The 16,607-nt window shown below is 36.8% G+C and overlaps 1 protein-coding gene across 3 annotated transcripts in view; it reads right to left on the bottom strand.

Annotated features, from left to right (window-relative positions):
- LOC146699754 (uncharacterized) overlaps window positions 1-16,607 on the bottom strand; it is a 37,653-nt gene continuing 21,046 nt past the window's right edge. Inside the window, exons 4-5 of one of the 3 annotated variants that reach the window (XM_085469605.1) lie at window positions 8,637-15,714; window positions 1-7,730 (exon numbers count right to left, since the gene is read on the bottom strand). In XM_085469605.1, coding sequence (XP_085325731.1) covers window positions 469-7,730; window positions 8,637-15,714 — 14,340 coding nt within the window. In that variant the 3' untranslated portion in view covers window positions 1-468. Of the gene's footprint in view, window positions 15,715-16,607 lie in introns of all 3 variants that reach the window. The other 2 variants (XM_085469604.1, XM_085469603.1) reach the window with 2 other exon arrangements.

The raw sequence follows: 16,607 nt of genomic DNA on the forward strand, positions 1-16,607 counted from the left end.
TGGTTTTGGAAAAAGATTTATTTAGGGATCAAATTTATGTTAAACATGCATTTTTCTTTCATTTAAATATGAATATATATGGAGTCACAGTTTTCAAATATTCTTGTTAGTTTTGATTTTACTGTATTCTTTGTGCTTCTGTATTCTAACACAAGACAACAGAATAAATATGTTGAAAGAAGATTAATTAGAAATCAGCATAAAAATGTAATTAGAAATGTTAAGATTATCTGTTAAACTTTAATATTTTGCATTTGTGAAAAAAATAACATGTTAAAGGAATACTTTTACATTACATAACTAGTTGTTTAAAAATTAGATGATTGACATCAGACTGGTACTCTTACGTTGTTAGGTTAATATGATTAACGGGAAAAACACATTTTCCAAATACACACATATTAATATAACTAAAAAGTAAAACAAAAGGTAAATGGACTGATTTTTATGTAGCACTTTTCTTGCCTCTCATTTTTTCTTTATACATCCTTGCTTGCAGTAGGCACAATAACGGGAGCAACAGTGATAACAGGAAAGTCTGAGCTGACTGAGGAGTCCAGGAGATCTCTCTGGTGCTGCTTCAGATTCTTCTACCTTTATTTGCTCTTGATAGATATTTGGAGAATCTAGTTGAACTGTTTGATTAGCTTTGTTGCTAGTTGTCAGTGTCTTAGACGCTTTGTTTTGTATGTAGAATTTCTCAATCTCACTAAGCATGCGGACCTTAAGTTGTTGGAGCTCGGTATATTTTTCATCAAGTGATTTGTGTTCTCCATCCCTGCCACTTACAGATAAAAACGTATTACTTTGCCCATGTTCCAACATTTTTCTTGTTTTCTCAACTGATGTCTTTTCTTTCTGAAATATTGATCTCCTAACAAAATGATTGATCACCTTTACTCTTTTATCCATATTGTTTCTCATTTTTTGACCTCTGAGCTTCATCTGATTTATTTCATTTCGTTCTATTCTAGTGTCCTTCCAGATTTGTTTCAAAAACTCAGTTTTTAAAATTCCCTTCTGTGTGAAGTCATCTTCCTCTGCTGACAAGATGGACAACGTTGCAAGATTTGTTTTCTTGACATTTCCAAATTCTTCACCTTCTCCTACTAACAGCAGACCTTCCTTGTCAGGTGTCAAGTATCTTTTGCTTCCTTCAAGATTAACTGCAACATCCTTCATCCTCTGCTTAAATTCATGTTCATTGGTCTCTTCATCCTGATGCTCATGTAAGCATTGTTTTACAACATCCTCAGTTTGGATTGCTTTGTCAAATGTTGTCTTAAACACATGTTTCTTTTGTTGTTGTATCTTGTCATAATCTGCAGTAATTTTAATTTTCTGCTTATAAATTCTGACACAATTTTGTTCATATGTGGAGATCACTTGTAATATTTTTTCATTTTCCCCCTCTACTCTCTTAATATATGTCGGCAAGTCTTGATGAATCAGTCTATTTAGTTTTCCTATAAGGTTTCTTGTAGAGATTGTAACACTACTGAGGATGTCCTCTCTGGGTTGTACATCAGACAGTTCACCTTTCAGGGATTTCCTCGCAATTAGTTTCACTTTCAGAATCTCTAGTGATTTCATTTCATCCATGACTTGGTCTCCCCTCATTTCCATCCCAGACTGCTGTTCTTCCACATTTCTCCTTTCCTTCAACAACAGTTCTTGTTCTTTGGCAATGTCAGTCTTCATCTCTTTCATCTCTTCTTTTTCTTCACTCATGATTCCCTTTGCACGTTCAAGCTCTTCTTGCTTCTTCTTCAGATTCCTCATCAGACTCTCCACTTTTGCTCTTTCACTCTGTAATTCCTTTTTCATGATTTCCACTTCTTTTGTTTGTCTTCTGAGGTCATCTTCCTTGACTTTTTCTTCATTATGTGTTAAGAAAATCTTGCTTAAAATGTCTTCAAGTCTTTCTTTTTCCATTTGAACCTGAAGGATACAATTTTTAATCTTGGCTTTTTCTTCATTTGTCTCATGTAACAGCCTGTTTACATGTTCCATCTTATTGAGCAGTTCAAGCTTTATGGTTTCCATTGAGTCTCGTTCTTCTTTTATATTTTGTTTCTTTTCTTCCAATATTTCAAATTGTTTCTTGATGTCAGACATCAACACCTTCAAATCCATTTTCTCTCTATTCAGCTCCTCACTTTCTCTCTCCAGATCTTCTCTGTCGTGTCTCAGATCTTCTTTCACTTCATCAAGCTCTCGTTTGTCCAGTTCAAACTGCTTCTTCCATTCATTTTCTGTGCATTCTCTCTTGGTGACCATGTCTGAAAGGATACTTCTCACACCTTCCTTTTCTCTCTCTAACATTTCAGTGAAACAGCGAATGCTTTCTTTCAGTTCGTCTTGGGTTGGAAGTTTTTCTTCCAACACTGTTTGCAGCCTTGACCTGTTGTCAACATTTTGTAGTAATCTCTCCATTTTGGCTTTTATATCCTCCTTCAGTTGTTGAAGTTTCACTTTCAGAATCTCTAGCAATTTCATTTCATCCATGACTTGGTCTCCTCTCATTTCCATCTCAGACCGCTCTTCTTCCATATTTCTCCTTTCCTTCAACAACAGTTCTCGTTCTTTGGCAATGTCAGTCTTCATCTCTTTCATCTCTTCTTTTTCTTCACTCATGATTTCCTTTGCACGTTCAAGCTCTTCTTGCTTCTTCTTCAGATTCCTCATCAGACTCTCCACTTTTGCTCTTTCACTCTGTAATTCCTTTTTCATGATTTCCACTTCTTTTGTTTGTCTTCTGAGGTCATCTTCCTTGACTTTTTCTTCATTATGTGTTAAGAAAATCTTGCTTAAAATGTCTTCAAGTCTTTCTTTTTCCGTTTGAACCTGAAGGATACAATTTCTAATCTTGGCTTTTTCGTCATTTGTCTCATGTAACAGCCTGTTTACATGTTCCATCTTATTGAGCAGTTCAAGCTTTATGGTTTCCATTGAGTCTCGTTCTTCTTTTATATTTTGTTTCTTTTCTTCCAATATTTCAAATTGTTTCTTGATGTCAGACATCAACACCTTCAAATCCATTTTCTCTTTATTCAGAACCTCACTTTCTCTCTCCAGATCTTCTCTGTCGTGTCTCAGATCTTCTTTCACTTTATCAAGCTCTCGTTTGTCCAGTTCAAACTGCTGCTTCCATTCATTTTCTGTGCATTCTCTCTTGGTGACCATTTCTGAAAGGATACTTCTCACACCTTCCTTTTCTCTCTCTAACATTTCAGTGAAACAGCGAATGCTTTCTTTCAGTTCGTCTTGGGTTGGAAGTTTTTCTTCCAACACTGTTTGCAGCCTTGACCTGTTGTCAACATTTTGTAGTAATCTCTCCATTTTGGCTTTTATATCCTCCTTCAGTTGTTGAAGTTTCACTTTCAGAATCTCTAGCAATTTCATTTCATCCATGACTTGGTCTCCTCTCATTTCCATCTCAGACCGCTCTTCTTCCATATTTCTCCTTTCCTTCAACAACAGTTCTCGTTCTTTGGCAATGTCAGTCTTCATCTCTTTCATCTCTTCTTTTTCTTCACTCATGATTCCCTTTGCACGTTCAAGCTCTTCTTGCTTCTTCTTCAGATTCCTCATCAGACTCTCCACTTTTGCTCTTTCACTCTGTAATTCCTTTTTCATGATTTCCACTTCTTTTGTTTGTCTTCTGAGGCCATCTTCCTTGACTTTTTCTTCATTATGTGTTAAGAAAATCTTGCTTAAAATGTCTTCAAGTCTTTCTTTTTCCGTTTGAACCTGAAGGATACAATTTTTAATCTTGGCTTTTTCGTCATTTGTCTCATGTAACAGCCTGTTTACATGTTCCATCTTATTGAGCAGTTCAAGCTTTATGGTTTCCATTGAGTCTCGTTCTTCTTTTATATTTTGTTTCTTTTCTTCCAATATTTCAAATTGTTTCATGATGTCAGACATCAACACCTTCAAATCCATTTTCTCTTTATTCAGCACCTCACTTTCTCTCTCCAGATCTTCTCTGTCGTGTCTCAGATCTTCTTTCACTTTATCAAGCTCTCGTTTGTCCAGTTCAAACTGCTGCTTCCATTCATTTTCTGTGCATTCTCTCTTGGTGACCATTTCTGAAAGGATACTTCTCACACCTTCCTTTTCTCTCTCTAACATTTCAGTGAAACAGCGAATGCTTTCTTTCAGTTCGTCTTGGGTTGGAAGTTTTTCTTCCAACACTGTTTGCAGCCTTGACCTGTTGTCAACATTTTGTAGTAATCTCTCCATTTTGGCTTTTATATCCTCCTTCAGTTGTTGAAGTTTCACTTTCAGAATCTCTAGCAATTTCATTTCATCCATGACTTGGTCTCCTCTCATTTCCATCTCAGACCGCTCTTCTTCCATATTTCTCCTTTCCTTCAACAACAGTTCTCGTTCTTTGGCAATGTCAGTCTTCATCTCTTTCATCTCTTCTTTTTCTTCACTCATGATTTCCTTTGCACGTTCAAGCTCTTCTTGCTTCTTCTTCAGATTCCTCATCAGACTCTCCACTTTTGCTCTTTCACTCTGTAATTCCTTTTTCATGATTTCCACTTCTTTTGTTTGTCTTCTGAGGCCATCTTCCTTGACTTTTTCTTCATTATGTGTTAAGAAAATCTTGCTTAAAATGTCTTCAAGTCTTTCTTTTTCCATTTGAACCTGAAGGATACAATTTCTAATCTTGGCTTTTTCGTCATTTGTCTCATGTAACAGCCTGTTTACATGTTCCATCTTATTGAGCAGTTCAAGCTTTATGGTTTCCATTGAGTCTCGTTCTTCTTTTATATTTTGTTTCTTTTCTTCCAATATTTCAAATTGTTTCATGATGTCAGACATCAACACCTTCAAATCCATTTTCTCTTTATTCAGCACCTCACTTTCTCTCTCCAGATCTTCTCTGTCGTGTCTCAGATCTTCTTTCACTTTATCAAGCTCTCGTTTGTCCAGTTCAAACTGCTGCTTCCATTCATTTTCTGTGCATTCTCTCTTGGTGACCATTTCTGAAAGGATACTTCTCACACCTTCCTTTTCTCTCTCTAACATTTCAGTGAAACAGCGAATGCTTTCTTTCAGTTCGTCTTGGGTTGGAAGTTTTTCTTCCAACACTGTTTGCAGCCTTGACCTGTTGTCAACATTTTGTAGTAATCTCTCCATTTTGGCTTTTATATCCTCCTTCAGTTGTTGAAGTTTCACTTTCAGAATCTCTAGCAATTTCATTTCATCCATGACTTGGTCTCCTCTCATTTCCATCTCAGACCGCTCTTCTTCCATATTTCTCCTTTCCTTCAACAACAGTTCTCGTTCTTTGGCAATGTCAGTCTTCATCTCTTTCATCTCTTCTTTTTCTTCACTCATGATTCCCTTTGCACGTTCAAGCTCTTCTTGCTTCTTCTTCAGATTCCTCATCAGACTCTCCACTTTTGCTCTTTCACTCTGTAATTCCTTTTTCATGATTTCCACTTCTTTTGTTTGTCTTCTGAGGTCATCTTCCTTGACTTTTTCTTCATTATGTGTTAAGAAAATCTTGCTTAAAATGTCTTCAAGTCTTTCTTTTTCCGTTTGAACCTGAAGGATACAATTTCTAATCTTGGCTTTTTCGTCATTTGTCTCATGTAACAGCCTGTTTACATGTTCCATCTTATTGAGCAGTTCAAGCTTTATGGTTTCCATTGAGTCTCGTTCTTCTTTTATATTTTGTTTCTTTTCTTCCAATATTTCAAATTGTTTCTTGATGTCAGACATCAACACCTTCAAATCCATTTTCTCTTTATTCAACACCTCACTTTCTCTCTCCAGATCTTCTCTGTCATGTTTCAGATCTTCTTTCACTTTATCAAGTTCTCGTTTGTCCAGTTCAAACTGCTTCTTCCATTCATTTTCTGTGCATTCTCTCTTGGTGACCATGTCTGAAAGGATAATTCTCACACCTTCCTTTTCTCTCTCTAACATTTCAGTGAAACAGCGAATGCTTTCTTTCAGTTCGTCTTGGGTTGGAAGTTTTTCTTCCAACACTGTTTGCAGCCTTGACCTGTTGTCAACATTTTGTAGTAATCTCTCCATTTTGGCTTTTATATCCTCCTTCAGTTGTTGAAGTTTCACTTTCAGAATCTCTAGCAATTTCATTTCATCCATGACTTGGTCTCCTCTCATTTCCATCTCAGACCGCTCTTCTTCCATATTTCTCCTTTCCTTCAACAACAGTTCTCGTTCTTTGGCAATGTCAGTCTTCATCTCTTTCATCTCTTCTTTTTCTTCACTCATGATTCCCTTTGCACGTTCAAGCTCTTCTTGCTTCTTCTTCAGATTCCTCATCAGACTCTCCACTTTTGCTCTTTCACTCTGTAATTCCTTTTTCATGATTTCCACTTCTTTTGTTTGTCTTCTGAGGCCATCTTCCTTGACTTTTTCTTCATTATGTGTTAAGAAAATCTTGCTTAAAATGTCTTCAAGTCTTTCTTTTTCCATTTGAACCTGAAGGATACAATTTCTAATCTTGGCTTTTTCGTCATTTGTCTCATGTAACAGCCTGTTTACATGTTCCATCTTATTGAGCAGTTCAAGCTTTATGGTTTCCATTGAGTCTCGTTCTTCTTTTATATTTTGTTTCTTTTCTTCCAATATTTCAAATTGTTTCATGATGTCAGACATCAACACCTTCAAATCCATTTTCTCTTTATTCAACACCTCACTTTCTCTCTCCAGATCTTCTCTGTCATGTTTCAGATCTTCTTTCACTTTATCAAGTTCTCGTTTGTCCAGTTCAAACTGCTTCTTCCATTCATTTTCTGTGCATTCTCTCTTGGTGACCATGTCTGAAAGGATACTTCTCACACCTTCCTTTTCTCTCTCTAACATTTCAGTGAAACAGCGAATGCTTTCTTTCAGTTCGTCTTGGGTTGGAAGTTTTTCTTCCAACACTGTTTGCAGCCTTGACCTGTTGTCAACATTTTGTAGTAATCTCTCCATTTTGGCTTTTATATCCTCCTTCAGTTGTTGAAGTTTCACTTTCAGAATCTCTAGCAATTTCATTTCATCCATGACTTGGTCTCCTCTCATTTCCATCTCAGACCGCTCTTCTTTCATATTTCTCCTTTCCTTCAACAACAGTTCTCGTTCTTTGGCAATGTCAGTCTTCATCTCTTTCATCTCTTCTTTTTCTTCACTCATGATTCCCTTTGCACGTTCAAGCTCTTCTTGCTTCTTCTTCAGATTCCTCATCAGACTCTCCACTTTTGCTCTTTCACTCTGTAATTCCTTTTTCATGATTTCCACTTCTTTTGTTTGTCTTCTGAGGTCATCTTCCTTGACTTTTTCTTCATTATGTGTTAAGAAAATCTTGCTTAAAATGTCTTCAAGTCTTTCTTTTTCCGTTTGAACCTGAAGGATACAATTTTTAATCTTGGCTTTTTCGTCATTTGTCTCATGTAACAGCCTGTTTACATGTTCCATCTTATCGAGCAGTTCAAGCTTTATGGTTTCCATTGAGTCTCGTTCTTCTTTTATATTTTGTTTCTTTTCTTCCAATATTTCAAATTGTTTCATGATGTCAGACATCAACACCTTCAAATCCATTTTCTCTTTATTCAGCACCTCACTTTCTCTCTCCAGATCTTCTCTGTCGTGTCTCAGATCTTCTTTCACTTTATCAAGCTCTCGTTTGTCCAGTTCAAACTGCTGCTTCCATTCATTTTCTGTGCATTCTCTCTTGGTGACCATTTCTGAAAGGATACCTCTCACACCTTCCTTTTCTCTCTCTAACATTTCAGTGAAACAGCGAATGCTTTCTTTCAGTTCGTCTTGGGTTGGAAGTTTTTCTTCCAACACTGTTTGCAGCCTTGACCTGTTGTCAACATTTTGTAGTAATCTCTCCATTTTGGCTTTTATATCCTCCTTCAGTTGTTGAAGTTTCACTTTCAGAATCTCTAGCAATTTCATTTCATCCATGACTTGGTCTCCTCTCATTTCCATCTCAGACCGCTCTTCTTCCATATTTCTCCTTTCCTTCAACAACAGTTCTCGTTCTTTGGCAATGTCAGTCTTCATCTCTTTCATCTCTTCTTTTTCTTCACTCATGATTCCCTTTGCACGTTCAAGCTCTTCTTGCTTCTTCTTCAGATTCCTCATCAGACTCTCCACTTTTGCTCTTTCACTCTGTAATTCCTTTTTCATGATTTCCACTTCTTTTGTTTGTCTTCTGAGGTCATCTTCCTTGACTTTTTCTTCATTATGTGTTAAGAAAATCTTGCTTAAAATGTCTTCAAGTCTTTCTTTTTCCGTTTGAACCTGAAGGATACAATTTTTAATCTTGGCTTTTTCGTCATTTGTCTCATGTAACAGCCTGTTTACATGTTCCATCTTATTGAGCAGTTCAAGCTTTATGGTTTCCATTGAGTCTCGTTCTTCTTTTATATTTTGTTTCTTTTCTTCCAATATTTCAAATTGTTTCTTGATGTCAGACATCAACACCTTCAAATCCATTTTCTCTTTATTCAACACCTCACTTTCTCTCTCCAGATCTTCTCTGTCATGTTTCAGATCTTCTTTCACTTTATCAAGTTCTCGTTTGTCCAGTTCAAACTGCTTCTTCCATTCATTTTCTGTGCATTCTCTCTTGGTGACCATGTCTGAAAGGATACTTCTCACACCTTCCTTTTCTCTCTCTAACATTTCAGTGAAACAGCGAATGCTTTCTTTCAGTTCGTCTTGGGTTGGAAGTTTTTCTTCCAACACTGTTTGCAGCCTTGACCTGTTGTCAACATTTTGTAGTAATCTCTCCATTTTGGCTTTTATATCCTCCTTCAGTTGTTGAAGTTTCACTTTCAGAATCTCTAGCAATTTCATTTCATCCATGACTTGGTCTCCTCTCATTTCCATCTCAGACCGCTCTTCTTTCATATTTCTCCTTTCCTTCAACAACAGTTCTCGTTCTTTGGCAATATCAGTCTTCATCTCTTTCATCTCTTCTTTTTCTTCACTCATGATTCCCTTTGCACGTTCAAGCTCTTCTTGCTTCTTCTTCAGATTCCTCATCAGACTCTCCACTTTTGCTCTTTCACTCTGTAATTCCTTTTTCATGATTTCCACTTCTTTTGTTTGTCTTCTGAGGTCATCTTCCTTGACTTTTTCTTCATTATGTGTTAAGAAAATCTTGCTTAAAATGTCTTCAAGTCTTTCTTTTTCCGTTTGAACCTGAAGGATACAATTTTTAATCTTGGCTTTTTCGTCATTTGTCTCATGTAACAGCCTGTTTACATGTTCCATCTTATCGAGCAGTTCAAGCTTTATGGTTTCCATTGAGTCTCGTTCTTCTTTTATATTTTGTTTCTTTTCTTCCAATATTTCAAATTGTTTCTTGATGTCAGACATCAACACCTTCAAATCCATTTTCTCTTTATTCAGCACCTCACTTTCTCTCTCCAGATCTTCTCTGTCGTGTCTCAGATCTTCTTTCACTTCATCAAGCTCTCGTTTGTCCAGTTCAAACTGCTGCTTCCATTCATTTTCTGTGCTTTCTCTCTTGGTGACCATTTCTGAAAGGATACTTCTCACACCTTCCTTTTCTCTCTCTAACATTTCAGTGAAACAGCGAATGCTTTCTTTCAGTTCGTCTTGGGTTGGAAGTTTTTCTTCCAACACTGTTTGCAGCCTTGACCTGTTGTCAACATTTTGTAGTAATCTCTCCATTTTGGCTTTTATATCCTCCTTCAGTTGTTGAAGTTTCACTTTCAGAATCTCTAGCAATTTCATTTCATCCATGACTTGGTCTCCTCTCATTTCCATCTCAGACCGCTCTTCTTCCATATTTCTCCTTTCCTTCAACAACAGTTCTCGTTCTTTGGCAATGTCAGTCTTCATCTCTTTCATCTCTTCTTTTTCTTCACTCATGATTCCCTTTGCACATTCAAGCTCTTCTTGCTTCTTCTTCAGATTCCTCATCAGACTCTCCACTTTTGCTCTTTCACTCTGTAATTCCTTTTTCATGATTTCCACTTCTTTTGTTTGTCTTCTGAGGTCATCTTCCTTGACTTTTTCTTCATTATGTGTTAAGAAAATCTTGCTTAAAATGTCTTCAAGTCTTTCTTTTTCCGTTTGAACCTGAAGGATACAATTTTTAATCTTGGCTTTTTCGTCATTTGTCTCATGTAACAGCCTGTTTACATGTTCCATCTTATTGAGCAGTTCAAGCTTTATGGTTTCCATTGAGTCTCGTTCTTCTTTTATATTTTGTTTCTTTTCTTCCAATATTTCAAATTGTTTCTTGATGTCAGACATCAACACCTTCAAATCCATTTTCTCTTTATTCAGCACCTCACTTTCTCTCTCCAGATCTTCTCTGTCGTGTCTCAGATCTTCTTTCACTTTATCAAGCTCTCGTTTGTCCAGTTCAAACTGCTGCTTCCATTCATTTTCTGTGCATTCTCTCTTGGTGACCATTTCTGAAAGGATACTTCTCACACCTTCCTTTTCTCTCTCTAACATTTCAGTGAAACAGCGAATGCTTTCTTTCAGTTCTTCTTGGGTTGTAAGTTTTTCTTCCAACACTGTTTGCAGCCTTGACCTGTTGTCAACATTTTGTAGTAATCTCTCCATTTTGGCTTTTATATCCTCCTTCAGTTGTTGAAGTTTCACTTTCAGAATCTCTAGCAATTTCATTTCATCCATGACTTGGTCTCCTCTCATTTCCATCTCAGACCGCTCTTCTTCCATATTTCTCCTTTCCTTCAACAACAGTTCTCGTTCTTTGGCAATGTCAGTCTTCATCTCTTTCATCTCTTCTTTTTCTTCACTCATGATTCCCTTTGCACGTTCAAGCTCTTCTTGCTTCTTCTTCAGATTCCTCATCAGACTCTCCACTTTTGCTCTTTCACTCTGTAATTCCTTTTTCATGATTTCCACTTCTTTTGTTTGTCTTCTGAGGCCATCTTCCTTGACTTTTTCTTCATTATGTGTTAAGAAAATCTTGCTTAAAATGTCTTCAAGTCTTTCTTTTTCCGTTTGAACCTGAAGGATACAATTTTTAATCTTGGCTTTTTCGTCATTTGTCTCATGTAACAGCCTGTTTACATGTTCCATCTTATTGAGCAGTTCAAGCTTTATGGTTTCCATTGAGTCTCGTTCTTCTTTTATATTTTGTTTCTTTTCTTCCAATATTTCAAATTGTTTCATGATGTCAGACATCAACAGCTTCAAATCCATTTTCTCTTTATTCAGCACCTCACTTTCTCTCTCCAGATCTTCTCTGTCGTGTCTCAGATCTTCTTTCACTTTATCAAGCTCTCGTTTGTCCAGTTCAAACTGCTGCTTCCATTCATTTTCTGTGCATTCTCTCTTGGTGACCATTTCTGAAAGGATACTTCTCACACCTTCCTTTTCTCTCTCTAACATTTCAGTGAAACAGCGAATGCTTTCTTTCAGTTCGTCTTGGGTTGGAAGTTTTTCTTCCAACACTGTTTGCAGCCTTGACCTGTTGTCAACATTTTGTAGTAATCTCTCCATTTTGGCTTTTATATCCTCCTTCAGTTGTTGAAGTTTCACTTTCAGAATCTCTAGCAATTTCATTTCATCCATGACTTGGTCTCCTCTCATTTCCATCTCAGACCGCTCTTCTTTCATATTTCTCCTTTCCTTCAACAACAGTTCTCGTTCTTTGGCAATGTCAGTCTTCATCTCTTTCATCTCTTCTTTTTCTTCACTCATGATTCCCTTTGCACGTTCAAGCTCTTCTTGCTTCTTCTTCAGATTCCTCATCAGACTCTCCACTTTTGCTCTTTCACTCTGTAATTCCTTTTTCATGATTTCCACTTCTTTTGTTTGTCTTCTGAGGTCATCTTCCTTGACTTTTTCTTCATTGTGTGTTAAGAAAATCTTGCTTAAAATGTCTTCAAGTCTTTCTTTTTCCGTTTGAACCTGAAGGATACAATTTTTAATCTTGGCTTTTTCGTCATTTGTCTCATGTAACAGCCTGTTTACATGTTCCATCTTATCGAGCAGTTCAAGCTTTATGGTTTCCATTGAGTCTCGTTCTTCTTTTATATTTTGTTTCTTTTCTTCCAATATTTCAAATTGTTTCTTGATGTCAGACATCAACACCTTCAAATCCATTTTCTCTTTATTCAGCACCTCACTTTCTCTCTCCAGATCTTCTCTGTCGTGTCTCAGATCTTCTTTCACTTCATCAAGCTCTCGTTTGTCCAGTTCAAACTGCTGCTTCCATTCATTTTCTGTGCTTTCTCTCTTGGTGACCATTTCTGAAAGGATACTTCTCACACCTTCCTTTTCTCTCTCTAACATTTCAGTGAAACAGCGAATGCTTTCTTTCAGTTCGTCTTGGGTTGGAAGTTTTTCTTCCAACACTGTTTGCAGCCTTGACCTGTTGTCAACATTTTGTAGTAATCTCTCCATTTTGGCTTTTATATCCTCCTTCAGTTGTTGAAGTTTCACTTTCAGAATCTCTAGCAATTTCATTTCATCCATGACTTGGTCTCCTCTCATTTCCATCTCAGACCGCTCTTCTTCCATATTTCTCCTTTCCTTCAACAACAGTTCTCGTTCTTTGGCAATGTCAGTCTTCATCTCTTTCATCTCTTCTTTTTCTTCACTCATGATTCCCTTTGCACATTCAAGCTCTTCTTGCTTCTTCTTCAGATTCCTCATCAGACTCTCCACTTTTGCTCTTTCACTCTGTAATTCCTTTTTCATGATTTCCACTTCTTTTGTTTGTCTTCTGAGGTCATCTTCCTTGACTTTTTCTTCATTATGTGTTAAGAAAATCTTGCTTAAAATGTCTTCAAGTCTTTCTTTTTCCGTTTGAACCTGAAGGATACAATTTTTAATCTTGGCTTTTTCGTCATTTGTCTCATGTAACAGCCTGTTTACATGTTCCATCTTATTGAGCAGTTCAAGCTTTATGGTTTCCATTGAGTCTCGTTCTTCTTTTATATTTTGTTTCTTTTCTTCCAATATTTCAAATTGTTTCTTGATGTCAGACATCAACACCTTCAAATCCATTTTCTCTTTATTCAGCACCTCACTTTCTCTCTCCAGATCTTCTCTGTCGTGTCTCAGATCTTCTTTCACTTTATCAAGCTCTCGTTTGTCCAGTTCAAACTGCTGCTTCCATTCATTTTCTGTGCATTCTCTCTTGGTGACCATTTCTGAAAGGATACTTCTCACACCTTCCTTTTCTCTCTCTAACATTTCAGTGAAACAGCGAATGCTTTCTTTCAATTCTTCTTGGGTTGTAAGTTTTTCTTCCAACACTGTTTGCAGCCTTGACCTGTTGTCAACATTTTGTAGTAATCTCTCCATTTTGGCTTTTATATCCTCCTTCAGTTGTTGAAGTTTCACTTTCAGAATCTCTAGCAATTTCATTTCATCCATGACTTGGTCTCCTCTCATTTCCATCTCAGACCGCTCTTCTTCCATATTTCTCCTTTCCTTCAACAACAGTTCTCGTTCTTTGGCAATGTCAGTCTTCATCTCTTTCATCTCTTCTTTTTCTTCACTCATGATTCCCTTTGCACGTTCAAGCTCTTCTTGCTTCTTCTTCAGATTCCTCATCAGACTCTCCACTTTTGCTCTTTCACTCTGTAATTCCTTTTTCATGATTTCCACTTCTTTTGTTTGTCTTCTGAGGCCATCTTCCTTGACTTTTTCTTCATTATGTGTTAAGAAAATCTTGCTTAAAATGTCTTCAAGTCTTTCTTTTTCCGTTTGAACCTGAAGGATACAATTTTTAATCTTGGCTTTTTCGTCATTTGTCTCATGTAACAGCCTGTTTACATGTTCCATCTTATTGAGCAGTTCAAGCTTTATGGTTTCCATTGAGTCTCGTTCTTCTTTTATATTTTGTTTCTTTTCTTCCAATATTTCAAATTGTTTCATGATGTCAGACATCAACACCTTCAAATCCATTTTCTCTTTATTCAGCACCTCACTTTCTCTCTCCAGATCTTCTCTGTCGTGTCTCAGATCTTCTTTCACTTTATCAAGCTCTCGTTTGTCCAGTTCAAACTGCTGCTTCCATTCATTTTCTGTGCATTCTCTCTTGGTGACCATTTCTGAAAGGATACTTCTCACACCTTCCTTTTCTCTCTCTAACATTTCAGTGAAACAGCGAATGCTTTCTTTCAGTTCGTCTTGGGTTGGAAGTTTTTCTTCCAACACTGTTTGCAGCCTTGACCTGTTGTCAACATTTTGTAGTAATCTCTCCATTTTGGCTTTTATATCCTCCTTCAGTTGTTGAAGTTTCACTTTCAGAATCTCTAGCAATTTCATTTCATCCATGACTTGGTCTCCTCTCATTTCCATCTCAGACCGCTCTTCTTCCATATTTCTCCTTTCCTTCAACAACAGTTCTCGTTCTTTGGCAATGTCAGTCTTCATCTCTTTCATCTCTTCTTTTTCTTCACTCATGATTCCCTTTGCACGTTCAAGCTCTTCTTGCTTCTTCTTCAGATTCCTCATCAGACTCTCCACTTTTGCTCTTTCACTCTGTAATTCCTTTTTCATGATTTCCACTTCTTTTGTTTGTCTTCTGAGGTCATCTTCCTTGACTTTTTCTTCATTATGTGTTAAGAAAATCTTGCTTAAAATGTCTTCAAGTCTTTCTTTTTCCGTTTGAACCTGAAGGATACAATTTTTAATCTTGGCTTTTTCGTCATTTGTCTCATGTAACAGCCTGTTTACATGTTCCATCTTATTGAGCAGTTCAAGCTTTATGGTTTCCATTGAGTCTCGTTCTTCTTTTATATTTTGTTTCTTTTCTTCCAATATTTCAAATTGTTTCTTGATGTCAGACATCAACACCTTCAAATCCATTTTCTCTTTATTCAACACCTCACTTTCTCTCTCCAGATCTTCTCTGTCATGTTTCAGATCTTCTTTCACTTTATCAAGTTCTCGTTTGTCCAGTTCAAACTGCTTCTTCCATTCATTTTCTGTGCATTCTCTCTTGGTGACCATGTCTGAAAGGATAATTCTCACACCTTCCTTTTCTCTCTCTAACATTTCAGTGAAACAGCGAATGCTTTCTTTCAGTTCGTCTTGGGTTGGAAGTTTTTCTTCCAACACTGTTTGCAGCCTTGACCTGTTGTCAACATTTTGTAGTAATCTCTCCATTTTGGCTTTTATATCCTCCTTCAGTTGTTGAAGTTTCACTTTCAGAATCTCTAGCAATTTCATTTCATCCATGACTTGGTCTCCTCTCATTTCCATCTCAGACCGCTCTTCTTCCATATTTCTCCTTTCCTTCAACAACAGTTCTCGTTCTTTGGCAATGTCAGTCTTCATCTCTTTCATCTCTTCTTTTTCTTCACTCATGATTCCCTTTGCACGTTCAAGCTCTTCTTGCTTCTTCTTCAGATTCCTCATCAGACTCTCCACTTTTGCTCTTTCACTCTGTAATTCCTTTTTCATGATTTCCACTTCTTTTGTTTGTCTTCTGAGGCCATCTTCCTTGACTTTTTCTTCATTATGTGTTAAGAAAATCTTGCTTAAAATGTCTTCAAGTCTTTCTTTTTCCATTTGAACCTGAAGGATACAATTTCTAATCTTGGCTTTTTCGTCATTTGTCTCATGTAACAGCCTGTTTACATGTTCCATCTTATTGAGCAGTTCAAGCTTTATGGTTTCCATTGAGTCTCGTTCTTCTTTTATATTTTGTTTCTTTTCTTCCAATATTTCAAATTGTTTCTTGATGTCAGACATCAACACCTTCAAATCCATTTTCTCTTTATTCAACACCTCACTTTCTCTCTCCAGATCTTCTCTGTCATGTTTCAGATCTTCTTTCACTTTATCAAGTTCTCGTTTGTCCAGTTCAAACTGCTTCTTCCATTCATTTTCTGTGCATTCTCTCTTGGTGACCATGTCTGAAAGGATACTTCTCACACCTTCCTTTTCTCTCTCTAACATTTCAGTGAAACAGCGAATGCTTTCTTTCAGTTCGTCTTGGGTTGGAAGTTTTTCTTCCAACACTGTTTGCAGCCTTGACCTGTTGTCAACATTTTGTAGTAATCTCTCCATTTTGGCTTTTATATCCTCCTTCAGTTGTTGAAGTTTCACTTTCAGAATCTCTAGCAATTTCATTTCATCCATGACTTGGTCTCCTCTCATTTCCATCTCAGACCGCTCTTCTTTCATATTTCTCCTTTCCTTCAACAACAGTTCTCGTTCTTTGGCAATGTCAGTCTTCATCTCTTTCATCTCTTCTTTTTCTTCACTCATGATTCCCTTTGCACGTTCAAGCTCTTCTTGCTTCTTCTTCAGATTCCTCATCAGACTCTCCACTTTTGCTCTTTCACTCTGTAATTCCTTTTTCATGATTTCCACTTCTTTTGTTTGTCTTCTGAGGTCATCTTCCTTGACTTTTTCTTCATTATGTGTTAAGAAAATCTTGCTTAAAATGTCTTCAAGTCTTTCTTTTTCCGTTTGAACCTGAAGGATACAATTTTTAATCTTGGCTTTTTCGTCATTTGTCTCATGTAACAGCCTGTTTACATGTTCCATCTTATCGAGCAGTTCAAGCTTTATGGTTTCCATTGAGTCTCGTTCTTCTTTTATATTTTGTTTCTTTTCTTCCAATATTTCAAATTGTTTCATGATGT

The sequence above is a fragment of the Copadichromis virginalis genome, linkage group LG10, assembly GCF_057382275.1.
Source record: "Copadichromis virginalis isolate Kocher_CV1m ecotype Utaka linkage group LG10, C_Virginalis_male_GT1.1, whole genome shotgun sequence".
NCBI classification, from domain to species: Eukaryota; Metazoa; Chordata; class Actinopteri; order Cichliformes; family Cichlidae; genus Copadichromis; species Copadichromis virginalis.